Here is a 27,267-nt window from a genome sequence, read left to right on the forward strand (position 1 = left end):
AATCTGAAAAGTTTCACAGTACAAGGAAAAAAATTTTCCTGTGCCCCGGGAAAGCAGCATTAGGGTTGCTATGATAGGCGGACTAAACCTATTTTCTGCAGAAAGGCTAACACTACAAAGACTGTGCTGAGGCCTCCCTGTGTTGAGCCTAACTGCAACTGTAAGAGAACACTGGTTACTAGGAGATGCAAGCATTTGAACTGTGAAAGAAAAAGGACTATATGATCCAGTTCTAAGCTGATTTTGTTATGAAGACAATAAATTCATGAGCTTTTACTCACTTCGGAAAAGAGGTAATTCACATATCCTTTTTAAAAGACTTATATTTGGGGTTGGGGATTTATTTAGCTCAGTGGTAGAGCACTTGCCTAGCAAGCGCAAGGCCCTGGGTTCAGTCCCCAGCTCCAAAAAAAACAAAAAAACTTTTATTTACTTATGTGTGCATGTGCACAATCGCTCCTCCATGTGCCTGCAGAGACCAGAGATGTTGCAGGTCCCCAGAGCTGGAGTTCCTGGTAGTTGAGTTGTCTGAGTGAGTGCTGGGAACTAAACTCAGGTCCTGGACAAGCAGTGCTGAGCTGTAACTGATCGTTTCATCTTACGTGTGCTCGAATTCACATTCGGAAGTTTCTTTTGAAAATAATTTGTGAAACCATGTTTGTCTTATAAAAACTCATGTGATTTTTCTCCAAATTGATCAATACAAGTGAGCTTTTTATAAAAAGCGAAGTCTGCATTGGGAGAGATCACCCTCACCCCACCCACACATGTCCCTAAGGTTTGGCTATCAAGTATAATTCTAGGAGTTAGTCAATCATGATCCATGGGCCTTATCTGGTCCACACATTTTGGTTTTGTTTGTTTGTTTTTTTTTGGTTCTTTTTTTCGGAGCTGGGGACTGAACCCAGGGCCTTGCGCTTCCTAGGTAAGCGCTCTACCACTGAGCTAAATCCCCAGTGGTCCACACATTTTGGTTTTGTTTTTCAAGTCAGGTTTCTCTGTGCAGTCCCCCAGCTGTTCTTGAACTCTGAGATCTATGTCCCTACCTCTGCCATCCAAGTGCTGGGATTAAAGGTGTGAGCCATCAGTGGTTGGCTTCTTTGCCATTTTGTTTTGTTTTTTGTTTTAACCATTATTAGCCAAGAATGAATTTTATATTTTGTTTATGCAGTTGTTTAAAAAGTAAAGGAGTATGAAGTCAGTATGTTGTCCACATAATGTAAATGTTCACCAACAGGATCAGTTTAATTTCCATGACTACTACTTCATCTTTTCCTTCCTATGGGCTTAAACAAGAACTTCTTACTTACCATTAGCTTCCTTCATATAACACTTGTTGCCCAACCTCAAAGTCTGGACCCCACCTAACTACTCTGTTTGCATCAGTTTCAGTCTGTCAGAGCACCTTAGAGACCAATACACATCCCAAACTTACCTCCTACTGCTACACTTCTCCCAAAGATGTTCAAACTCATGCCCTCCATACTTACTTGTACATGCCTGAATATGTGGTCCAGGGGTCACTGGAACCTACCTGAGCTTGCACAGTCATACTTCCTCAATCTTTCCCTACTTCTCATCTCAATCCCCCTGTGCTGTAGATACTACTGCTTTCTGCGCTGGCTCTCTGCCTCCAATTTCACAATCTACAATGCTTCATCACTCTTTTTTTTTTTTTTTTTTTTTTTTTTTTTTTTTTTTTTTTTTTTTGGTTCTTTTTTTCGGAGCTGGGGACCGAACCCAGGGCCTTGCGCTTCCTAGGTAAGCGCTCTACCACTGAGCTAAATCCCCAGCCCCATGCTTCATCACTCTTAAAAAAATGATCCAAGGACTGGTAAAAGGACTCAGCAGGTAAAAGCACTAGCCACTAAACTCCCATGGTTTGAGAGGACTATATCATCAAAACTTGTTCTCTTGACATTCACTACTGCAAGTGTACGTATGCACACACACACACACACACACACACACACACACACACACACAAAATAATCAAGGCCATGTAGTGATGGTACACACCTTTAATTCCAGCACCCAGAAAAACTACACAGAGAAATGTTGTCTCAAAGATCAAAACAAAAGTTAAATTGATTCAAGGCTCTCACACCCGTAACTCCAGTTCTTAGAAGGCAAGAGAAGGAGTTTAAGGGCAGGCTTACAAGTTTAAGAGTAGCTTGAGTTATGTAGAAAGTTCTATGATAGCTAAGACCACACAGTGAAACCCTGAGTCAAAAAAACAAAGACCAAGACTTCAGCAGCCTGACTGCCTTCTCATCACTTACTCTGTAGCTCCAGCTTCACCAGATCTCAGAGTGGACCCCAGCGGCTCCTGCTCCACCAGCGGCTCCTGCTCGTGCTCTAGCTCCTGCAGCTGCAAGAACTGCAAGTGCACCTCCTGCAAGAAGAGCTGCTGCCCCGTAGGCTGCTCCAAACGTGCCCAGGGCTGTGTCTGCAAAGGCGCCCTGAACAAGTGCATGTGTTGTGCCTGATGTGAGGAACAGTGCTGTCCCCACCTGTAAATAAGACCCAGACCAACCCAGAGTCTTCCATAGCTCCACCCTATTTACTAAACCCTGTTTTCTACCGAGTATGTGAATAATAAAAGCCTGTTTGATTCTTAAAAAAAAAAAAAAAACCACAAAATTTTTTGATCCATTCCCATTATTTTGCCTGTAAAAGTCCAAAGCATTAAAAGCCTTTCCCCAATCCTCCTTTACTTTCTCCATTCCTCTCCCGATAACCATGCTTGTCAAACTTTATCAACACTCCTCTGCAGAGAAAGGGATGCAGCTCAGTGCTAAGAGGCTCCCTTAGGAGGTACAAGGAGCTGGCTTAGGTCCCGTCATATAAAACAGGCCTGGGGAACACACTTGTAACCCAAGCACTGGGGAGGTAGAGGCAAAAGGATCAGAAGTTTGGTTTGCAGCCAGCCTGTGAAATATGAGACACCATTTCAATAATTATAATGGAAACAATCATCTGTAAGAAGGAAAAGACTTTGAAGCAGGCATGATGGCACATGCCTATAATCCCAGCACTTGGGAAGTGAAAGCAGGAGGGATCAGGAGGATTTTCAAGGCTAGTCTGGGCAAAATAAGACCCTATCTTAAAGGGCTGGAGAAATGGCTCAGTGGTTAAGAGCACTGACTGCTCTTCCAGAGGTCCTGAGTTCAATTCTCAGCAACCACATGGTGGGTCACAACCATCTGTAATGGAATCTGATGCCCTCTTCTGGTGTGTCTGAAGACAGCTACAGTGTACTTATAATAAATAAATAAATAAATAAATAAATAAATAAATAAACAAACAAATCTTAAAACAAAAAAGACCCTATCCTAAAAAACAAAACGACAATAAAACCTCCTATCTATAGAGCCCGAAACTTATAAAATACAACAGGAATCATACAAATTATTAGAAAAATAGTGACAGGCTCAGACATTTCTTTCTTTCTTTTTTTTCCGGAGCTGAGGATCGAACCCAGGGCCTTGCGCTTGCTAGGCAAGCACTCTACCACTGAGCTAAATCCCCAACCCTTTTTTTTCTTTCTTTTTTCGGAACTGGGGACCGAAACCAGAGCCTTAGCAAGCGCTCTACCACTGAGCTAAATCCCCAACCCCCAGACATTTCAATAACAGATTCTCAATGCTTATTTGTGACTCTGGTACTTGGCCTGCACTAGTGAAGAGTGAATCTGATATACAGTGATCTGGACTAATTCTTCCTGCCTGGCAAATCACTACCCACCCAACTCCAGGCCCATTACACCTTCCCTACACCTCACCTATAAATCATGTTCTCATGACATTTTACTGCTAATGTCAAAGAGTAGCAGCTCTTTGAAGTGAGGGTGTGTCCAGTTCATCCTGCATCTGAACCTTGCACCTGTCATGTGGTGGAAACTCAGAAACATAATTGGCAAGTGAGTCCAAAATAGCTGTGTGGCAACAAGCAACTATATACATTCTCAACAGACCTTTAATGACCGGGGTGAGTTTAGGAACAAAAAGGTAGATAGTCTGGTCATAGGGACGACAAGAAGTGAGGACCTCAGTAAGCTGTCTGAGACTGCTGCTGGCGGTAGCCACCACGGCGCATATAGCCTTCATTTTTTCGGTAGCCATCCTTTTGGTCTGCAGGTAAAAGGTGGATAGGAAAGATTGGGAGTGAGCGCCTGGGAACAGACAAATGCGCAAGATCATGGGAGAATGGAGCAACAGAACCACTGGCTCACCTCGGAAATAGCCGCCATAGGTTCCTTGCTTATGGTCAAACACACGTTCATTATTCTCCACTAGGCTGCCAAGCTTCTCAGCCAGCTGCAGAGCCAAGTTCTGTTGGGCAGTGGGCTCAGTACGGTGCATCACTACCGTCTGCGTTGGCTGGTCCAGGGAAGCCTGAGTGAGAGGGACAGTTAGGTCAGACTCTATGGGCTTCTTTGCAGCTGTACCTACTCGATCTACCACGCCTGGCCCTCACCATCAATTCTTCATTAATGATCATCTTGCTGATGATGGAGTGAACAGTGGGCAGATCCAGCTCAAACATATCTGAGAGTGTCTCCATACTGAGGGAAAAAGGCAGGAAACAGGGCTATAAGGAAAACTGCTCACAAAGCCGGGGCCCTCTGTGCCTCTGAGTCCATCTTACCTGATTGAGTCATAGACACTGCTATAGGTAAAAAGGTAGGTCCTCAGAGACTCTTCCTGGATCTTCCTGTGAGGAGAGGACAGGAAAGCATGAGGTCCTCAAGGAAGGAGTCTGGTTGACCTTTTCTCACCCACATGCCTCCCTTTACTGCTCACCGAACTAGCATGGTGCGAACTTTGTCAGCCTCAGGGAAAAGGTCCCACACTTTCCCATTCATCTTTTCATTAATGATGAAACTGTGGCAGGTCTTCCAGTCACCCATCTTCATGGCCTTGGAGGCAGCAACCACATGCTCCCTCATTGACTCAGGAGGACCTGAAAGGGTGGAATAAGGCAGGACTGAAAAAAAAAACAAAAAAACCCAAGGCTCCCACCCTCCTGAGTATTGTTTAAGGAGAAGCAGAGGCAGGGGTTGAGGATTTAGCTCAGTGGTAGAGCGCTTGCCTGGGTTCGGTCCTCAGCTCCGAAAAAAAGAAAAGAAAAAAAAAAGGAAAAAAAAAAAAAAAAAAAAAAAAAAGGAGAAGCAGAGGCCAGAAGGGCAAATAACTAGACTAGAGACTTTCCCAGCTCTCCACTGAGTAGCCACAGGACTGTAAAAGTCACTTAACTGCTGAAAACACTGGTTTGAACTAAACCAGTCAAAAACATACTTCAAGGGACTGCGGAATCCCCTGAAACTGTTGACAAATGGTTGTGTGTATACCCTCATGTGCATTTTCCTAGGAAAAAGATCTACAACTTTGATCGAATTTTACTCTTAAGTTTCCTTGACCTTAAAAGACAAGTCACTGGGCAGCAGTGGAGCACGCCTTTAATTTCGTCAGAGCTGGCATATTTCTGAGTTTACGACCAGCCTGATCTACAGACTGACAAAAACAACAAAAAGGCTAGGGACCGGAGAGATGGCTCAGTGGTTAAGGGCACTTGGCTACTTTTCAAGAGAACTTGGGTTCAATTCCAGGTATCTACAAGGTGCCTCACAGCCCTCTGCACTCCAGTGCTAACAGACCTTCCTTTTGCTCCTGTGGGCACATGGAGCTGGAGATGGCGCTGCAGCACTGAGTCCTTACTGCTCTTGAAGGGGACCTAGGATCGGTTGTCAGCATCCACAAGCACTTACAACTGTAGTTCCAGAAAATCTGATACACTATTCTGGCCTTGCCAGAACCCACACTGTATGCTACACATAAACACACAGGCAAACACACAATTTTTAAAAATTTGAGCTAGATATGATGGTATACACCTTTAATCCCAGAACTCAGGACGTAGAAGCAGACAGATCTGAGTTTGAGGCCAGCCTCATTTATGTAGCAAGTTCTAAGACAGCCCAGGGCTACTCAGAAACCCGCTTCCAAAAAAGAAAAAGGAAAGGATTTACCAAATTTTACTTAAAAATGTGAGACTCTTAACTCTGCAGAGCAGGGTAGCCTAGAACCACTATGTACAGCCCCAGGCTGGCCTCAAGTTCTTAATAATCTTTCTATCTTTGGCTTCGGAACGCTGGAATCATAAGCATGAGATGACACCCAATTCAACCTCACTTATTCTTATGTAATTTTTATGATTCCCACTATATTCCTGCATTGTTATTAGCTTATTTTTTTTTAAAGATTTATTCATTTATTATATATAAGTACACTGTAGCTGTCTGCAGACACACCAGAAGAGGGCATCGGATCTCTTTACAGATGGTTGTGAGCCACCATGTGATTGCTGGGAATTGAACTCATGACCTCTGGAAGAGCAGTCGGGTGCTCTTAACCACTGAGCCATCTCTCCAGCCCCAGCTTATTTTCTTGAAAGTGGTATTTATTCTCCTTAAAAACTTTAGCCTTGGTCTGAAGAGATGATTCAGTGTTTAAGTGTTTGAAGCCAAGCCTGATGCCCTAAATTCAATTTCCAGTATCCACATGGTGGAAAGAAGCCATTGCCAAAGTGTCCTCTGATCACTACATGTATCTATGGCACATATGTGACCTCCCCTACCACAACAATAAAAACATGCACAAAGAACTTTAAGACAAATATATTTAGTCTCAACCTAAAATGATACCTACGAAACCACAGGGTTTTATGTGTTGATGAGGGACTATATTGAGGGACAAGCCAGATGGAACTGGCACTTAGAGAAAGAGCAGAAAGGTTCCAAGTCTGGGACAATATGAATTGCCTATATGAATATGGCAGACACTGGGGCAAGCATGCATTAGATCAGGCCTCACTTTACCACTTTAAGAAAGACTAGGTTAGCCAGGCATGGTAACAACATGCCTTTGAACATAGCACTGGGGAGGCAGAGCCCTGAGCTCAAGACCAACCTGTTCTATACATGGCAACATGTCAGAACTCATTCCTCCAAGCTGTCCTCTGAATCCCAAGTGTATGTGCACACAAACAATACATAAACCAGTGTAAAGTTTAAATCCTTTGTTACAAGGTTAGAGACTCAGAGTATACCTCTATAATCAAGTCAAACAAACATGTCTTCAAAGCTGGAAGAAAGACTGGCTTTTTTCCCCCTGAAGCAGTCTGGTTATATAGCCAAGAAGAGCCTCATCAAGCAGATGATTTCTTCACTCTGCTAAGCTGGAAAGCTGCAAGCCTTCTTGATCCCCTTCTCTGCCACCCGAGGCTGGAGTTACAGAGAGACCCAGCTTGGGTGCTGGGATCCAAACTCTGGTCCTCCTGACGCACAGCAAGCACTTTCAACCACTGAGCCATCTCCAGCACCACTAGCAACACTTAGAATACCCAGGCTGGTACACACCTTTAATCCCAGCCCTTAGGGGAGAAAGGCAGGTAAATCTTTATGAATTTAAGGCCAGCATGGTTTATATGGAAGGCCAGGGCCATACAGTTAAAAGCCTGCCTTAAACCAATGTTAAAATTCTTGAATGATAAAACTCTATTATGGTTGTTTTGGCTGAAAGATAAATGTTCGAGAAGTTGGAGAAAAGGAAAGAGGCACACGGTAACCTCACTAAATGAGGACAAGTCATTCAAATTCTCTGTACTGCAGTCTTACCATCAGGTGAAAGGTAACAAGAGCACTCACATATCATGTGTTTTATCATTAATACAAATTTAATAAAAATATTGTCTCATTAAGAGATTACTGGGGGTTGGGGATTTAGCTCAGTGGTAGAGCGCTTGCCTAGGAAGCGCAAGGCCCTGGGTTCGGTCCCCAGCTCCGAAGAAAAGAAAAGAAAAAAAAAAAAAAAGAGAGAGAGAGATTACTGGACTAGAGAGATGGCTCAGTGGTTAGGAGCACTGGCTGCTCTTCCAGAGGTCCCGAGTTCAACTCTCCGCACACACATGGCTTAGGACCATCTATAATGGAATCGGATGCATAAATTACATAAATAAATCTTAAAAAAAAAAAAAAAAGAAAGAAAAAGAAAAAAGACCAGATTACTAACTAGCCTAGGGTCACCCTGGGACTTTCTTTGTAGACACAGGCTGACCTCAAACTCATCATGTCTTGAATAACGAGTTATTTCTCAGAGACTGTGCCGGGCAGAGGAGGCATAAGTGATGAATGTAGTCATCTTGTGAGGAAGTTATTCCATGAACTTTTCTTAACATTTATGGGCAAGCAAAGACCCAAGAAGTGTACAGGAGCACAGAAGCCCACACTCACCTAGCAGGGGCTGCCGCTCGCCCACCCGCAGTTGGTGATGGAACTGCTTGCTGATCATGCGTCGGCGGGCATCACTCTCATGGGCAGCCATGTAGGGGATCTCCAGGAGCATAGCAGACACCAGATACACACACTCCAGCAGTTCCAGGTTGATGTGCAGGTGAAAGGGCACCTGCCGGCGTCGCTCTACCTTCTCCTGTTCCTGGTTGCGCTCCTGGAGGCTGCGCAGCAGCAGACCCTGGCCCAGAAGCTCCTTGGCACGACCACTTGACTGAATATCCAGAAGTGCATTGTGTGCATCCTTTGTCAGGCCTTGGCGGAAAGCACAGATGCCCAGTTGCACCATGGTACGGTTATACAGGATCTAAGCACAAAGGAGAGAGGTGATAGCCACAGGCAAACTGTTTACTAAGGCCTATCTTCCACTCTAGACATGGAGTGTGCAGGATGGAAAAAATAAATAAATGAAGGGAAAATCTAGAAAGCATGTATGCATGTATGTATTGTGATGGAGGCTTGGTAAAGGCTCTATTATGAAGAATAGCTAAAAATTAAAGAAGTCATACAGATAAATAGGGGATAAGGTCCACATAGGAAAAGGAAATGTGGTGGGTGGTCCAGATGAGCAACTGATCCAAGAATACTTGAGCATATTTGAAGAATGAGATGATGTAGCTGAGACTGGTCAAAAACCTTACCATAAACCACACATAAAGCAGGGTGTAAAGATGGGAAACCATGGGAAAAGTTCTGAGCAAGCAGGTAATAAAATCTGACTTAACAGGGTTTACTCTGGCTGTGCTGTGATCATAAGAAGTGCACAGGAAGACGACGAAAACAGCAAGAGCGGAGCAGTGCTGCCACACGCCTTTAGTCCCAGCCCTCAGAAGGCTCAGGCAGGTGGACCTCTGAGTTCCAGGTCTGTCTGGTCTACAGAGTGAGTTGCAGGACAGCCAAGGCTACACATAGAGAAGCTCCGTCTCAAAAAAAACCATTAAAAAAAAAAAAAGGCAATCAGGAGGAAGGTGATAAGTTGATGATCTCTTAGGAAAAGGATGGTCTGTTAAGAAGTGACCAGACATAGACTACAAAGAAAAATGGCTTGAGATCAGATGTAACATGAAAGAAAAGAACCAGGCATGGGTCAGGCAAGGTGGCACACATTAGCAATCTCAGCATTCAGGAGGCAGAGGCAGGCAGGTCTGAGTGACCCAGAATATAAATTAAAAAAAACAAAAAACAAAAAAAAAAAAAAAACAAAGCAAAACAAAACAAAACAAAAAAAAACAAAAAAAAAAAAAAAAACAAACCTTAAAAAAAAAATACTACTGGGCTGGAGAGATGGCTCAGCGGTTAAAAGCACTGGCTGCTCTTCCAGAGGTCCTTAATTCAATTCCCAGCAACCACATGGTGGCTCACAACCATCTGTAAAGAGATCCGATGCCCTCTTCTGGTGTGTCTGAAGACAGCTACAGTGTACTTATATATAATAAATGAATAAATCTTTAAAAAAAAAAAAAAAAACTACCAAGGCTGGAGCTATGGCTCAGTGGCTAAGAGCACATGATATTCTTGCAGAGGCCCTGAGTTTGGTTCCCAGCATTCACATCAGGTGGCTTATGTGATGTCAGCTTCAAGAGATCCAATGCCTCTAGCTTCTGTAGGCACATGAACTTAATGTGCACATGCCTACAGACAGACAGACACATACACATTGTAATTTTAAAACACAGTGCTTGACTAATATGTACAAGGTCCTGGGTCTGAATCCCAGTATCATACAAAATACCATGGTGGCGTGTGACAATCCCAGAACTTAGGCCAGAAGTTCAAGGTCGTTCTCAGCTACATAGCAAGTTTGAAGCCAGAAGAAAAGCCTTAGCAAATGGGGGTGGAGAGAGAAATAAATACTGGCTAGAGATAGCTCACTGCCACCAACCCTGATGACCTGAGTTTGATCCCCATGACCCACTCATGTATGTGCTCATGCATACAAACAATAATAACAATAATAATTTGTGCATGTGCAAGAGAAAAATGAATCCAAGCATAGGACAGTTCCAGGCCAGCCTGGGCTAAGAGATGGAGAGCCAGTAGTGGTGCACACCTTTATCACTATCAATCAGCCAATCTGACATCTGACTCTGTCTTACAACTGCATGTGCGTGCACGCATGCACACACACACGCATAGAGAGGGAAGAGAGGGAGAGAGAGGGAGAGAGACAGAGACTGACACGGACTGGTTCAATACTAGATAAAAATCAGAATCAATGGAACAGAACAGAGAGCCCAGAAGTACTTCACCCTGACTGCCACATGTTTATGCAGTTTTCCACAAAACCACCTAAGCAAAATAATAGAGCAAGAGAGTTCTTTGCTATAAATGATGCTGATACAACGTAGTATCCATGGGAGGGAAGAGAACTGACCCCAATCTCACACTACATGAGAATATTAAGTCAAGATAAATTTTAAGTCTAAATGTTAACATTAAAATTACAAAAGCTTATCAAGAAAGAAAAAAAAGGTGAAAATACTCTCATGAATTTTATTTATATTTATTCTTTAAAAAAACTTAAGCCAGAGTCAGACAGTGCTGCATGCCTGTAATCTGAGCACTCAGGAGGCAGAGGCAGGTGGATCTCTGAGGTCGGTCTAGTCTACAAAGTAGTTCCAGTATAGCCAGGCCTACACAAAGAGAGACATCCTATCTTGAAAAACCAAACCAAACAGACAGACAAAACCAAAACCAAGCAAAACTTAATCTGGGCTTGGTGGCACATGCCTTCAATCCTAGCATTCCAAGGCAGGGGGATCTCTGTGGGTCTCCACAGTGAGTTTCAGGACTGGCAGGGCTATATAGTTGGGACCCTGCCTCAAAGTAAAACTTTTAAAACTTTTTTTATGTGTAAGTGTTTTGCCTACATGTCTGTATATGTACTTACATGTGCACCTGGTGCCAGAAGAGGTCAGCAGAGGATATCAGATGATGGTTCTGAGCCATTATGCTGGGAGTGGAGCTTACAGAACAAGTGCTCTTAACTGATGGGCCATCTTTCCAGCCCCTATTTTTATTATTTTAAATAATGTATTGGTTAGTGCCTGCATTTGCACATGTGCGCATGAGTGCAGGAGCTTTGAAAGCCAGTGTGTAAGGTTCCCAGAGCCTAGTTACTGATGGCTCTGAGCTGCCTGCTATGAATGCTGAATCTCGGCCCTCGGGAGACGCAAGTGCTCTTGACAACTGAACCGTCTCTCCTGTCTCCATCTTTATGAATTTTTAAGCAAAGATTTACTTAGACATGATTCATAAAATATATAGAAAGTACTCTACCAAAAAGGCACGACTAAGACAAGAGGCAAACTCCAGCTTAGAATAAAGTATCTGAAGCCTAATATATGAGTGGTCATCCAAAATATACTAAGAATCCCTACAATTGCATAATAAAAACATGAATACTCAAATATAAAAAAATAATGAAGAGCTGGCTTTTCATCAATGAAATAAAATAATAAAGAGAAGGTACCATGTAACCACTGCTACTGGACTAGGGAAATTGCACAGTGGGTACGGCTCACTTATACAAACATGAAGATCGGAGTTTGAATTTTCCAGAAACTACATTAATAGCTGATACTGAAGAGTGCATCTATAATCACTGCTACCACAGGAAGATACAGGAGATTCCTGGGAAGCCACGGGTCAGCAAATAACAGAACACTCTCCACCAAACAAGGCAGAAGTGAAGACACATGCCAGATTGCCTACTGCCCTCTACAGGTGTGCCATGGCACAACGCCCCTGACCACCATTACTAGACAAGGCCATCAAAGTTTTAAATACACACAAGCTCAGATATAGCTTTTTATATTTTTTCTATATAAAAAGGTCAAGATGTTGCTGGCTCCCCTACTGTCATGAATTCTGCTAATTTCGCTCTAGTACATCCCAATATAGCCCAGTTATCTAGGACCCCTTTCCTCCTAATTTAACAACAGCTTCAAAGATCCCTTTTTATCTTTCTAGAAAAGTAAGATCAGGGGCTGGGGATTTAGCTCAGTGGTAGAGCGCTTACCTAGGAAGCGCAAGGCCTTGGGTTCGGTCCCCAGCTCCGAAAAAAAGAACCAAAAAAAAAAAAAAAGTAAGATCAGTTCCTAATGTTTTGAACCAGATACTAGGTATTTAGGTTGGAAAAATAAACAAATAAGCAAGCAAGAAAATGAAGAGTTTGGAAAAGACCCAAACCTGTCTGGGTCTACACTCTAATGGAGGCCTGGCTTCACCACTCAGACCAGTCGTCTCCTTCACCTACCTGTACTGGCGGGTCTGCGTGCTGGATGTTGTCTTGTAGGTGGCTCATGAGCATGAGGTCACGGGCCTGATACCAGCGGGAGTGGAGCGCATGATGGTAGATATGGCAGAGGATGGCACAGGTACGGATGCGGTCTGTACGGTCCTTGGCATAGATGTATTTGCACAGTCTTTCCATTAGCACAGCTGAGTCCTCACCCTCATTTTCTGCCTGGTCTTGCTCAGACTAGAGGAATGGGAAGTTGTTAGCAATGGCTATCCAGCAAAGACCATGGCTTCAAATGGCTTAGGCCCTAGCAACAAAACAAGGGACTCTTTTCAACTTCACTGCACTCTCTCCAGCCCCACCCCCTTCTACTTCAAAAGTCCCTTGGAGTCAGGGGACTCATTTCAAGGCTGATAGATAAGGAGGATAAACTCACATATCTCTTGTTCCTCATGATTACCAAGTCACCTCACCTTTGAGGACCCTTCCGGAGGAGTAAGCTGACGCTGATGGGCCTTGTAATCAAACTTGTAGTAAGTGTGCAGGATGCGCCTCAAGTAGATCTGGCAGATCTCCTCAGTGGTACCTTTCTCCTCCAGGTAGCGCTGTACACGCTCAATGATGGCACATACTTGTGCCTCATCCTTCAGATGTTCCACATACTCTGGGAAGGACAACCACCCTCATCTCAGACATGAGTATCGCCTTTCCCAACCATCCATTCTCCAGCAATCCAATCATTTTGGTTTCCCCTCTACACTTATACACTAAAACCAGCATCCTCTTCCATGAGCTTACCACTGTATTGCTTAGGAAAGTATCTGAATTACCAACTTGGTCAAAAGGGCCTATAGATCTAGCACTTGCCTCTGACTTTATATAATAATTAGTATTATCTTCTGTACTTTTCCTGTCACCACATTAGGCTTACCTTGGGAGTGAGGATCAGTATTTTGCATTATTTTGGTAAATTCTTCATCCATTCGCTCCACCAGAGTTAGGATGCAGCCTCGTACACGCAGTGGCTAAAGAATTATGCGAAAAAGGAACACAGTTAATCCAGATTTGTATCTTAATCTCAACTCCTGCCTCTACTGCCTTCCCAGTTAGCCTGCCAATCCCTCTTTACCTGATCAAAATTGTGTAAGTTCTCACTCTCTTCCAAAATGTTCTCTCCAACAAAGATGTTGGAATGTGCAACCAAGGTATCCATCAACTCATTGATACAGTCCAGGCACATCTGCCACATCTCTGGCTGTCAAGAGATGAAGTGACAAAGTTAGAGGGATGTAGTAAGTTTCTTTCTTTCTTTTTTAAAAATATTTATTTATTATAAATAAGTACACTGTAGCTGTCTTCAGACACACCAGAAGAGGGCATCAGATCTCATTACAGATGGTTGTGAGGCACCATGTGGTTGCTGGGATTTGAACTCAGGACCTCTGGAAGGACCTCTGGAAGAGCAGTTAGTGCTCTTAACCACTGAGCCATCTCTCTAGCCCATAAGTGATGTTTCTAAAGAACCCTTTCACCAAGAATCACAGGACCTTCAACACACAAGACTGCTGTAGGCCTCAAGCCTAAAAACAGTAGGTACCTTCAGACCACCCCAACGCAACCCCAGAACTCTTCTGCTGTTCTCACCTTCATGTACGTGGCCAGGTTAGGGTTGTAATCGTAGAGAGAGGCAATGATATTGAACTTGATCTTGACAATGACACCCACCCCCAGGTTGTTTTCAGAAGCAATCTGAACCAGCAGCTGGAGCAATTCAATCTGGGTAGCACTAAAAGGACACAGAACTGGGTAAGGCTTTGGAGATAAGTCAGCCAGTCTTACCCCGTTATGTGGGATATCCTTTTCAGACCAGCAAAGCAGACAATTCCACGTTTTTACAATCTGCATATGAGTTTCTTCTTACTTATGTATTCTCTTGAGATAAGTTCCATGTTGTCCAGGCAGGCCTTGAGCATGTTATGCAGCTAAGGAGGCCCTGTCACTTTTACAGCTATGTATCACACCTGGTTTTATGTAATGCCAGGACTCAAACCCAGGGCTTCACGTATGCTAGGCAAGCACGCCATATATCCCCTATACCCCCAACCCTTGCTTCTCTTTTAAACTTCAATAGAAATAATAGTAATGCTAGCCACCCTTAAGTGCTATTTACAAAAGGTCTTCATTCTGTCCATCCTATTGGGTTACCTGATAACTACAAACCTATATCATTTCCAGGTAACAGACTGCACCGGAAATTCAGTAGTTCAAAGTTACTAAGAGTACACAACAGGAAAGAGACAGGTAGGTCCCCAGTATACAAGCATAGATAATATTCTCTCAAAATAGAGTGATGTCCACTCACACCAATGTTTAACTGTGCTGTAAAAAAAGCTTTCAAACTATGAACAGCAGCAATGCCCCAAGTCTGCACATCTTACCGGTCTGTTCCCTTCTTGCCTCTGACCTGTAGAATCTCATTCAGCTTCTTGATGACAACAGCATGAGTGATCTCTGTTCCCTTGGCAAACATTTTTGGTTTCTCCTGGTTAAAAACATATTGTGTTAACATAAATGTCAACAGGAACCTGTCTTTGCTTTAGGCTCCTCCCACTCCAACCAGGTGGGCACCTTCTCTATCGATCCCTTTACCTGAAATGCTCACCTTAACAAGTGGTACGCCGCCTCGGACCCGTTCCCACTCCCCGCCTTCATTGTCCTCCTCTTCCTCATCCATGCGCTTAGACTTCCTATCGTGCTTCTTCTTGGCTTTGTCTTCCCGTTTCTTTTCAGCTGCCTTTTTGTCCTCCTCTGTGGTGGGTGCCCTGACAGCAGATGAGGGAGAAAATGAACAAGTCCTTTCCTTACCTCTGAGGCTTCCTCTTCCCAAATGCTGGGGGTTACAGGTGTACACCACCAATATTTAATTGACAGAGCTTAGAGATCAAACCCCCAGGACCTCATGCCTGCTAGACAAGCTTCTGCTGAGCCATACCCCTAGGCCCAAACTCACTTCTCATACTTAAAAAAAAAGTAAAAAGAAGTCACCCTATCAATTCAAAGTCAAAAGATCTATAATTTGGGTTTCAGATTTCTTAAGACATATATCTTAGTATAGTTATATCTTTTTTGTTTTAAAATTATTTTATATATCTAAATGTCTTGCCTCTACATGTATGTGCATCATGTGTAGGCCTACTACCTGCTGAAGGCAGGATGAGGGCATCAGACCTCCTGCGACTGGCATTACATATGGTTGTGGGCTATTATGTGGATGCTGGGAATAGAACCTAGGTCCTCTGCAATAGCAAGTGTTCTTCTGAGTCAGCGAGTGAGCTTCCCAGCCCTTGTGACTTGTTTTATGAATAGGCTGGAACTCTATGTAGACCTGGCTGACCTTAAACTCAGAGATATAAACAACCTCCCTTAAACATTTATGTATACATACATACATACAATTATATCTGATTAAAGCTATCAAAAACTCCAAAGAAGGGGCTGGGGATTTAGCTCAGTGGTAGAGCTCAAGGCCCTGGGTTCGGTCCCCAGCTCCAAAAAAAAGAACCAAAAAAACAAAAAAACAAAAAAACAAAAAAACAAAAAAAAAACAAAACAAAACCTCCAAAGAAGACAAGAGGTGGTGCATGGCCATATATGAGAACAAAATAATAAAATAAGTAAACTTGAAAGTTAAAGATGGGGTGGATATGGGGTTGGGGGGAGGAGACCACCCTTCTGGGGGAGGGGGAGGGAATAGGGGACTTATGGACAGGAAACTGGGAAAGGGAATAACATATGAAATGTAAATAAATATATAAAAAAAATTAAAGACAAGTACAGAACACTTTAAATATTGTGTACTGGTAAAACTTTTCAGATTCTAATGTACTAGTAGTGTAAGTCTGTAAACCCTCCAAAGAGACAATGCTTGATCAAACTTGATCTGTCTTGTCACTTAATGAAAAATGCTTCTGAACAAAACGCCTATCAACATTCTTACGCCCTGACCTTTCTTTTCTTTTTTTTTTTTTTTTGGTTCTTTTTTTCAGAGCTGGGGACCGAACCTAGGGCCTTGCGCTTCCTAGGTAAGCGCTCTACCACTGAGCTAAATCCCCAGCCCCCACCCTGACCTTTCTAGTGTCAGGTTTACTGTTCCCTGTAGCAATGTAATTCAAGCTGCTAGAACCAGCAGTGTCCCGATGAGCACCAACAGCGCAGTGCGTTCCTTTGGAGGCGTTGATCTCATTGAGTTCTCTCTCCTCTCCTCCCTAACCCCACAGCTACTAAAGCTAAGCCTGGTGACAGAGCCCCATCAGGTCCTTTCGACCTCTGACCACTGCAGTTAAGCTTACAAAGGCTTGCTGCAATGTACATACCATGCACTAAGAAGCTGATTATTAGGAAGGGTAAACACGATAGCAACCACCACTGAGTGCCCACCACATGCCAGTCCTGAACTGAACCTCTTCTCTATGCTACCTCTAATAGCCCTGCTGGGCGGTAATGGCCCTGCCCATTTCAGATGCAAGAAACTAAAGACTAAAGGTGCAGCTTGCTGCCTATCACACAACCAACAGAGGCCAAAGTGAGACTTTCACTGAGAGTAGTGTTAAACATTTGAACTCTGGACCCTTCAAATCCTATATTCAAGCCACACTAGCTTTGCACCTTGTACTTGATTCTAAAATCCTGCTGTAAATGGGGAAGCAGTGGGCTTCTACCTAAAGACTCTATGAAAGGGGGCTGGAGAGATGGCTCAGTGGTTAAGAGCACTGACTGCTCTTCCAGAGGTCCTGAGTTCAAATCCCAGCACCCACATGGTGGCTCACAACCATCTGTAATGCGATCCGATGCCCTCTTCTGGTGTGTCTGAAAACAGCTACAGTGTACTTAGTAAATAAATCTTTAAAAAAAAAAAAAAAAAGACTCTATGAAAGCAAAGGGCAACAGTTCTGAATGATTAAAGGCTTAAAAACCCTCCCACTGTATCCCCCAGAACCATTACTTCCTTACTCGCCCACCCCCCGGAGCTGGGGAGCGAACCCAGGGCCTTGTGCTCTACCAACCGAGCCAAATCCCCAACCCCCACTTCCTTACTTTTTAAGGAACTTTGAGGCCAGAACAGTTTGTTTTCCTTCTTCTTCTTCGGAGTCTGAATCAGAAGATGTGGAACTGGTGTCCCATTCTTCATCCTCAGAATCTTCAGAGTCCTCATCATCATCCTTTGAGGAAAGAGAGGATCAGGAGGAAGACAAGACACTCTCTGCTCCTCCCACTGACACACATTCCAGGCATTTCCATTGACAACACAAAATCAGGGTATCAGGTTAAACAGAACACTAAAACTCTGGAGATTACACATGACCCAGGGGAGTACCCACAGCTCCCCAGCACAGTGGGGAGCCTGGCAGTTGGGTGCAGATTCACCCAGTGTTCAATACAATAGGAAGCCCATTCTCAGTCAAACCCCACGAACTCACTCTCTAAATCTCAGGACCCCATAAGATTATATTTCTTCTTCCCAAGACCTAAATATTCTGAGAGGAAATCACCCCCAGGATACCCCTGGAAAAATCTTACCTCCATCTTTTTGTGGAACTTTCGACTCTCCCCAGAAGAGTCTGGTTTCTTCTTCAAGAAGGCTGTACCACTGACTCCATCGTCATCTTCATCCTCATCTGAAGAGCCTGTTAGAAAGTGGAAGGGAAAAAAGCCAGAACATTGAAGGCCAAGATTAAAAACAGAAACTAGATCAAGAGAACCCATGACCTCAGGCCTTCCGATCATATTCAATAAACGTCTTCTCTCACCTTCTGAGTCTTCCTCATTCTTTTCTGCATCTTCATCTGCAGATTGTTCAGGGTTCTGCATTGAGGAAAATCACAGAACTAAGATGCTTGCCATAAGCCAAGCACGGTGGCCCATGCCTTTAATCCCACCACTCAGGGAGCAGAGGCAGGCAGAGTTCAATGCCAGCCCAGCCCGGTCTAGTGACTTCCAGAGGAGTCAGAGATACAGTGAGACCTCTAATTCATCAACAAGAGAACAGAATGTCTGCCAAATGTAAGCAATCCTCCTTCTGAACCCGTCAGTTTGTTATGGTTCTCTCCTTAGCCATATGTCATCTACTCATGCTCTGAAGTTTTATCACAGGACCTCCTAGTTCAAAACCTTAGCCTCTGGCTGACTCACCTGCTTATAGTTGGTGATGTGAGACTCAAAATCTCGGTTGTATTTTCGGATCTTCTGGCGCAATGTACTCAGAGCCTTGGCATTGTTTTTATTCATCTTCTTTTTCCCTTCCTTATCTTCCCAAAGCTAGAGAGCCAAAGGAAGAACAGGGACCTGAGACCAGGTGGCATGCTCAAAACACAGGCTTTAAAATCATCTCTTGGGGGCTGGAGAAATGGCTCAGTGGTTAAGAGCACCGACTGCTCTTCCAGAGGTCCTGAGTTCAAATCCCAGCAACCACATGGTGGCTGATAGCCATCTGTAATGGGATCCGATGCCCTCTTCTGGTGTGTCTGAAGACAGCTACAGTGTACTCATATACAAAATAAATAAATAATTTAAAAAAAATCACCTCTTGGGATCCTGCCATGTAGACATCATCTGTACCATCTTAACCAAGACAGTTAACTAAGCAATGCTGGGGACTCAATGGCAGCAAGTAGCCTACAGCTGACCTACACTCCAACCCTCAAGTTAGTTTTTGAAGACCTTTATAAATCTCTACTACAAGTAAAAATCACAAGCAAAAGGTGATTAAAAACAAACACAAAGCTAGGCAGTGGTGGCACAGGCCTTTAATCCCAGAACTAGGGAGAAAGAGGCAAGAGGATCTCTGAGTGTGAGGCCAGCCTGCTCTACAGAGTGAGTTCCAGGATGGCCAAGGCTACACAGAAAATCCCTGTCCTGCAAAAAGAAAGAAACAAACCCCAGCAAAACCCCAATAAATACAGTCATGCTCTTGTCCAAAAACAGGTTTCTCTCCTTGCTTTATCTTGTTTTCTATTTTCTAGGAAGCACTGTACATGTGAACCCCACCCCCCCACCCCCCAAGGAGAGCCCTGGCGCAGTAAAGCAGCACAGCCAGGCCCATACCCACCCCTACCCCGTATTCTCAGAATCACACCTCATTAAGATAGTCCTCCAGGTCAGCCAATATCCGGACATAGAATCGGGGGACACCCTCCTTATCCACAATACTCTTGGCTTTCCCATAGGCTTTTCCCAGGAGTTCAAACTCTTCTAGACACTTGGTGACATCTCGAATCTTCATGGCATTACGGATGGTTCGTATAAGGTTGGTCAGCTCCTCAAACCTGGGTAGGAGTTCAATACCAGATTGAGTGACTCTCTCATGGAGAAAGCAACATCTTCCCCCTCCCCTACCCTCCTATGGCCTCACCTCTTGTCCTTGGCACTTCGAACAACTCTCTTTGTATCCTCTTCATCCTCGCTCAGTAACAAAGGCCTGTACGGAAGGAGCAGAGACCATTAACCTTCAGTCTTAGCTAATATAATTTCTCTTCTCAGATGAGGACTCAGGCATGCATATTATCTCTGCTGACCCTTGTTCTTCATACCATCTTGAAGAGCTGTAACTCTAAATGAGGCCTTTTGTCAAACCCTGACAGTGTCTACAAGAATGTCCCCAAGAACAAATAACTGAAATTTATTTACAGTATGAGATAACTAATTGTCTAAAGGCACATATGGCTACAGAAGCACTTAAGAAAGAAGCAGACAGGGGTTGGGGATTTAGCTCAGTGGTAGAGCGCTTGCCTAGCAAGCGCAAGGCCCTGGGTTCGGTCCCCAGCTCCGAAAAAAAGAAAAAAGAAAAAAGAAAGAAGCAGACAAAAGGCACTCTAAGTGGGAAACGCTGGTACCTAGGTTCTAAAAGGAAACATTTCCCAAAATAGGGGAGGTCACTAGTAAAGGAAAGTTCTGGTGAATTTTAACATTCCCTTTACTTATATTTCTTTTTAATGAGATGGGCCAAAGCATTCAGTTAGCAACAGTGTCTCCATTCTTTTCTTGTTAGTTTTTCCTGTTTTGTTTTTTTTTTTTTAATTTTAAGACTTTATTACAGATGGATGTGAGCCACCATGTGGTTGCTGGGATTTGAACTCAGGACCTCTGGAAGAGCAGTCAGTGCTCTTAACCACTGTGCCATCTCTCCAGCGCCCCCTGGTAATTTTTTTATGTGACGAGTGATGGCTTTTTCACTTTGGACACTGTTATGCAATTGTATTCACATAAATATATATGTACATATGTATATCCATATGCAAGACTTCTCTACAAGTCTCTGTGGAGGTAGGTATAAATGTCTTAAAACACTACCGGCCCATAGCAAAAACAATGTTGTTTTGAGAACTGTTTGAAAAGTCAACAAATTTTAACTTGCAGAGATGGAGAAAACACAGTAAAACAAAGGTAGACACAGCAGTGTTTAACATTTGCACGCAGAGGTAAACGACAGGATTTCAGAACCAAACTAACCAAGCACTGAGGGTTTCCTTCCATTAACACAAGTCACCGAGAAACTTGTTGGGAAGACCTACGATATGGAGTTTTCAAGGCCAGTTCTGGGGCAAGAAGGGATACGAAAGATGGAATGTGGGGAAGAATTACGAGGCTGCAGACTTCGTGGCTTTAAGAGCTGATGCAATATTAAGCAGCGGGAAACCTCTGCTCCTCTGTCCTTAGTGACGAGGACGCTGAGGACTCCCAAAGTTCCTAGCACGCTGGGAGAGCTACCATTCTCAGATGCGCCCCAGCTCTCCCCTCGCCTACACGAGCCTCCGCAGCCCCCCAAACACGCCCTCCCTGTGCCCCCAGCTCACTGTTTGCCATAGTTCCCGGAGACTGGTTTGGTGACGAGCTCCTCCCCGGACAGGGACGACTCCGACTCACTGTCCGAGCCGGTGGTGAAAAACCGGGACATGGCGACGGTGCTGAAGGGTTGAGGCGCTCGTGGCCCGAAGCTAAGGAAAACCACAGAGTCAGGGGCTACGATCTCCCGACCAGGACCCCCATTGTCGCCGGCACGCCCTTCCCCTGACCCTCCACGGAGCACGAGGCCCAAGAGACACGAACCAGCTGAGCTCCCGAGTCTCGAGAACGGGCGAGACAGGAGCGACGGCCGAGACGGGCCCGAAAGCCGAGCCGGCGGCCCGAAAGGCGAGATCCGCCCGAAAGCCGAGCAGATCCGCCCGAAAACCGAGCAGATCGGCCCGAAAGCCGAGCGAGATCCCCCCGAAAGCCGAGATCCGCCCGAAAGCAGAGACGATGACGGCAGGAACCGCGCGACAGGCGCGACGACGGAAGAGGATGAGGTTGGGGAGGTCACTTCCCAGAAGCGCCAAAGAATGAGTTAACTACAATTCCCAGTGGCCTTTGCGCTATACTCGACTGGGATGAGGCCTGGCAGAGCTTTAAGATGGACTTGCTTCCTAGGACCGCCGGAACTAGGCAGCAAGACTGAAAATACAGAATTTAATGACCGCCTGGTGGTAAACGTCTGTAATTCCCTACACTAGAAAGGGTAAAGCAGGAGGATCATGGATTAAAGGCCAGACTAGACAGAAATAAAAAAATGCTCTGAAGCTGGAGAAGGTGGCTCACACCTTTAATCCTAGCACTCAGGAGGCAGAGACAAGATGATTTCTGAGTTTGAGGCTAGCCTGGTCTGCAGAACGAGTTCCAGGACAGCGAAGAGAAACCCTGTCTCGAAAAACAAAAAGACGGGGTTGGGGATTTAGCTCAGTGGTAGAGCGCTTGCCTAGCAAGCGCAAGGCCCTGGGTTCGGTCCAGCTCTGAAAAAAAAAAGAAAGAAAAAAAAAAAAAAAAAGAAAGAAAAAAGAAAACCAAAAAAACTAAACCAAAAAGTGCTCTGGCCGCCCATCTGAACTTCAGAGTAAGAATCTAAGGGCCGGTGTCAGCCGGTGATGCCGATGGCCTGCTAGGTTTTAGAAGGGTGTCGTTGTTATTTTGTTTGTTTTGCTTTAGAAAAGGGTTTTAAAAATACGGAATGCTTCACGAATCTGTGTGTCATCTTTGCGCTGGGCCCATACTAATCTTACTTGTATCTTTCCAATTCTAGTATACGTGCTGCTGAAGGGAGCACGGTTTTGCATGTTTAAGCAAACTTCCTAGATCTTCAGTGTTGGAATCCTAGCTTTACCGTTTCCTTAGGCAAATTTTCTAACTTCTAACCTCTCTCTGCTCTTTTCCCTGTGATACAAACAAAGGGAAACAATAACACTTGTTCATTTGATATTAGGAGAATAAAATGGCAACATATGAAGTGTGTGGGACAGTACCTTGTGCAAAATGAGCATATACTAGCCACGGGACCCACGAGATGGTTCAGATGAAAAAGCACTTGTTACCAAACATGATGGATGAGCCAGGAGCAGGTGGCCGAGAGAAGGGCATCCTGAGACAGACTGACGGGGCAAAAATAAAACGGGGAGACTCAAACAGCAAGTACTTGGCGAGGCAGCTGGGGAATAGCCAGTCTAGTGAGGAAAGATAGTTGAGGTAGTCACCCAGTAATTGTGCTGAAGCTGATTAAATAAATCGATAGGACTCTGTTTTGATTACTGGGGGACTGGCTGGAGCATATTAAGAACTAGTAGCTGATGTCTTGCCTGGTTACAGAAGATGACTGGTTCAGGCTCTGTATCTCTCAGTACTAGGTAGGAATCATGACTAGGGTCACCCTCATAGATTTCTAGGAGTTTCTATTACTATTTCTATTACATAGTTTCTAGGTTTTTACCTCACCCCTCAAATGCCTCCCCCCATTCAAGTTATCTCTCCCAGTACTCTCTCCCTCCATTCTGATCCTTTTTGTTCCCTTCCCTACCTGCCCCCAGTCCACCCTCTTCTATTTTCCCTTCCCAGAGAGATCCATGTGTCTGTCTCCCCTTGAGCCCTCCTTGTTACTTGACCTCTCTGAGCGTGTGGACTGTGGCATGACTATTCTTTATCCCTAATGTCCGCACCATGAGTGCACACCATGTTTATCTTTCCAGGCCTGGGCTACCTCGCTCACGATTCTTTTTTCTTTCCTAGTTCCATCCATTTGCCTTCAAATTTCATGTTATTTATGTAACAGCTGAGTAAAACTCCATTATGTAAATGTACATTTTCTTATCCATTCCTTAGTTTCTATAATGAATAAAGCTGCTATGAACATAATTGATCAAGTGTCTTTGTGGACATCCTTTGGGTATATGCCCAGAAGTGGTATAGCAATGTTTAACATTTGCACGCAGAGGTAAACGACAGGATTTCAGAACCAAACTAACCAAGCACTGAGGGTTTCTTTCCATGAACACAAGTCACTGAGGAACTTGTTGGGAAGAGCTACGATATGGAGAGTTTTCAAGGCCAGTTCTGGGGCAAGAAGGGATACGAAAGATGGAATGTGGGGAAGAATTACGAGGCTGCAGACTTCGTGGCTTTAAGAACAGGCGACACAGGCGCGACGGCCGAGCGAGATCGGCCCGAAAGCCGAGCGAGATCGGCCCGAAAGCCGAGCGAGATCGGCCCGAAAGCCGAGCGAGATCGGCCCGAAAGCCGAGCGAGATCCGCCCGAAAGCCGAGCGAGATCCGCGCGAAAGCCGAGCAGATCGGCCCGAAAGCCGAGCGAGATCCGCCCGAAAGCCGAGCAGATCGGCTCGAAAGCCGAGCGAGATCCGCGCGAAAGCCGAGCAGATCGGCCCGAAAGCCGAGCGAGATCCGCCCGAAAGCCGAGCAGATCGGCCCGAAAGCCGAGCGAGATCCGCGCGAAAGCCGAGCAGACCGGCCCGAAAGCCGAGCGAGATCCGCCCGAAAGCCGAGCAGACCGGCCCGAAAGCCGAGATCCGCCCGAAAGCAGAGGCGACGACGGCAGGAACCGCGCGACAGGCGCGACGACGGAAGAGGATGAGGTTGGGGAGGTCACTTCCCAGAAGCGCCAAAGAATGAGTTAACCACAATTCCCAGTGGCCTTTGCGCTATACTCGACTGGGATGAGGCCTGGCAGAGCTTTAAGATGGACTTGCTTCCTAGGACCGCCGGAACTAGGCAGCAAGACTGAAAATACAGAATTTAATGACCGCCTGGTGGTAAACGTCTGTAATTCCCTACACTAGAAAGGGTAAAGCAGGAGGATCATGGATTAAAGGCCAGACTAGACAGAAATAAAAAAATGCTCTGAAGCTGGAGAAGGTGGCTCACACCTTTAATCCTAGCACTCAGGAGGCAGAGACAAGATGATTTCTGAGTTTGAGGCTAGCCTGGTCTGCAGAACGAGTTCCAGGACAGCGAAGAGAAACCCTGTCTCGAAAAACAAAAAGACGGGGTTGGGGATTTAGCTCAGTGGTAGAGCGCTTGCCTAGCAAGCGCAAGGCCCTGGGTTCGGTCCCCAGCTCTGAAAAAAAAAAAAAAAAAAGAAAGAAAGAAAGAAAGAAAGGAAAAAGAAAACCAAAAAAACTAAACCAAAAAGTGCTCTGGCCGCCCATCTGAACTTCAGAGTAAGAATCTAAGGGCCGGTGTCAGCCGGTGATGCCGATGGCCTGCTAGGTTTTAGAAGGGTGTCGTTGTTATTTTGTTTGTTTTGCTTTAGAAAAGGGTTTTAAAAATACGGAATGCTTCACGAATCTGTGTGTCATCTTTGCGCTGGGCCCATACTAATCTTACTTGTATCTTTCCAATTCTAGTATACGTGCTGCTGAAGGGAGCACGGTTTTGCATGTTTAAGCAAACTTCCTAGATCTTCAGTGTTGGAATCCTAGCTTTACCGTTTCCTTAGGCAAATTTTCTAACTTCTAACCTCTCTGCTCTTTTCCCTGTGATACAAACAAAGGGAAACAATAACACTTGTTCATTTGATATTAGGAGAATAAAATGGCAACATATGAAGTGTGTGGGACAGTACCTTGTGCAAAATGAGCATATACTAGCCACGGGACCCACGAGATGGTTCAGATGAAAAAGCACTTGTTACCAAACATGATGGATGAGCCAGGAGCAGGTGGCCGAGAGAAGGGCATCCTGAGACAGACTGACGGGGCAAAAATAAAACGGGGAGACTCAAACAGCAAGTACTTGGCGAGGCAGCTGGGGAATAGCCAGTCTAGTGAGGAAAGATAGTTGAGGTAGTCACCCAGTAATTGTGCTGAAGCTGATTAAATAAATCGATAGGACTCTGTTTTGATTACTGGGGGACTGGCTGGAGCATATTAAGAACTAGTAGCTGATGTCTTGCCTGGTTACAGAAGATGACTGGTTCAGGCTCTGTATCTCTCAGTACTAGGTAGGAATCATGACTAGGGTCACCCTCATAGATTTCTAGGAGTTTCTATTACTATTTCTATTACATAGTTTCTAGGTTTTTACCTCACCCCTCAAATGCCTCCCCCCATTCAAGTTATCTCTCCCAGTACTCTCTCCCTCCATTCTGATCCTTTTTGTTCCCTTCCCTACCTGCCCCCAGTCCACCCTCTTCTATTTTCCCTTCCCAGAGAGATCCATGTGTCTGTCTCCCCTTGAGCCCTCCTTGTTACTTGACCTCTCTGAGCGTGTGGACTGTGGCATGACTATTCTTTATCCCTAATGTCCGCACCATGAGTGCACACCATGTTTATCTTTCCAGGCCTGGGCTACCTCGCTCACGATTCTTTTTTCTTTCCTAGTTCCATCCATTTGCCTTCAAATTTCATGTTATTTATGTAACAGCTGAGTAAAACTCCATTATGTAAATGTACATTTTCTTATCCATTCCTTAGTTTCTATAATGAATAAAGCTGCTATGAACATAATTGATCAAGTGTCTTTGTGGACATCCTTTGGGTATATGCCCAGAAGTGGTATAGCAATGTTTAACATTTGCACGCAGAGGTAAACGACAGGATTTCAGAACCAAACTAACCAAGCACTGAGGGTTTCTTTCCATGAACACAAGTCACTGAGGAACTTGTTGGGAAGAGCTACGATATGGAGAGTTTTCAAGGCCAGTTCTGGGGCAAGAAGGGATACGAAAGATGGAATGTGGGGAAGAATTACGAGGCTGCAGACTTCGTGGCTTTAAGAACAGGCGACACAGGCGCGACGGCCGAGCGAGATCGGCCCGAAAGCCGAGCGAGATCGGCCCGAAAGCCGAGCGAGATCGGCCCGAAAGCCGAGCGAGATCGGCCCGAAAGCCGAGCGAGATCCGCCCGAAAGCCGAGCGAGATCCGCGCGAAAGCCGAGCAGATCGGCCCGAAAGCCGAGCGAGATCCGCCCGAAAGCCGAGCAGATCGGCTCGAAAGCCGAGCGAGATCCGCGCGAAAGCCGAGCAGATCGGCCCGAAAGCCGAGCGAGATCCGCCCGAAAGCCGAGCAGATCGGCCCGAAAGCCGAGCGAGATCCGCGCGAAAGCCGAGCAGACCGGCCCGAAAGCCGAGCGAGATCCGCCCGAAAGCCGAGCAGACCGGCCCGAAAGCCGAGATCCGCCCGAAAGCAGAGGCGACGACGGCAGGAACCGCGCGACAGGCGCGACGACGGAAGAGGATGAGGTTGGGGAGGTCACTTCCCAGAAGCGCCAAAGAATGAGTTAACCACAATTCCCAGTGGCCTTTGCGCTATACTCGACTGGGATGAGGCCTGGCAGAGCTTTAAGATGGACTTGCTTCCTAGGA

At 45.1% G+C, this 27,267-nt stretch overlaps 1 protein-coding gene, 2 non-coding genes and 1 pseudogene across 3 annotated transcripts; 1 reads left to right on the forward strand and 3 right to left on the reverse strand.

The window, feature by feature from the left end:
* On the forward strand, positions 2,248-2,622 carry Mt1-ps1 (metallothionein 1, pseudogene 1; annotated as a pseudogene).
* On the reverse strand, positions 3,961-21,902 carry Eif3c (eukaryotic translation initiation factor 3, subunit C). Its single transcript, NM_001100662.2, has 21 exons — positions 21,696-21,902; positions 21,443-21,583; positions 20,002-20,067; positions 19,726-19,915; positions 18,783-18,908; positions 18,401-18,455; positions 18,171-18,277; positions 17,688-17,812; positions 15,256-15,415; positions 15,032-15,135; positions 14,238-14,379; positions 13,723-13,848; positions 13,525-13,618; positions 13,067-13,257; positions 12,609-12,833; positions 8,294-8,657; positions 4,806-4,965; positions 4,651-4,716; positions 4,480-4,567; positions 4,235-4,397; positions 3,961-4,133 (listed from the first exon to the last, which is right to left on the reverse strand). The coding sequence occupies exons 2-21, from the start codon at positions 21,541-21,543 to the stop codon at positions 4,051-4,053; spliced, it is 2,736 nt and encodes a 911-aa protein (NP_001094132.1). The 5' UTR covers positions 21,544-21,583; positions 21,696-21,902; the 3' UTR covers positions 3,961-4,050.
* Positions 21,903-22,618: 716 nt separating this feature from the next.
* On the reverse strand, positions 22,619-22,725 carry LOC148007809 (U6 spliceosomal RNA). Its single transcript, XR_015655776.1, has one exon. It is a non-coding gene; the product is annotated as a U6 spliceosomal RNA (small nuclear RNA).
* Positions 22,726-25,226: 2,501 nt separating this feature from the next.
* On the reverse strand, positions 25,227-25,333 carry LOC148007810 (U6 spliceosomal RNA). Its single transcript, XR_015655804.1, has one exon. It is a non-coding gene; the product is annotated as a U6 spliceosomal RNA (small nuclear RNA).
* Between the last annotated feature and the right edge of the window lie 1,934 nt (positions 25,334-27,267).

Source organism: Rattus norvegicus, chromosome 1, assembly GCF_021556685.1.
Source record: "Rattus norvegicus strain SHRSP/BbbUtx chromosome 1, alternate assembly SHRSP_T2T, whole genome shotgun sequence".
NCBI classification, from domain to species: Eukaryota; Metazoa; Chordata; class Mammalia; order Rodentia; family Muridae; genus Rattus; species Rattus norvegicus.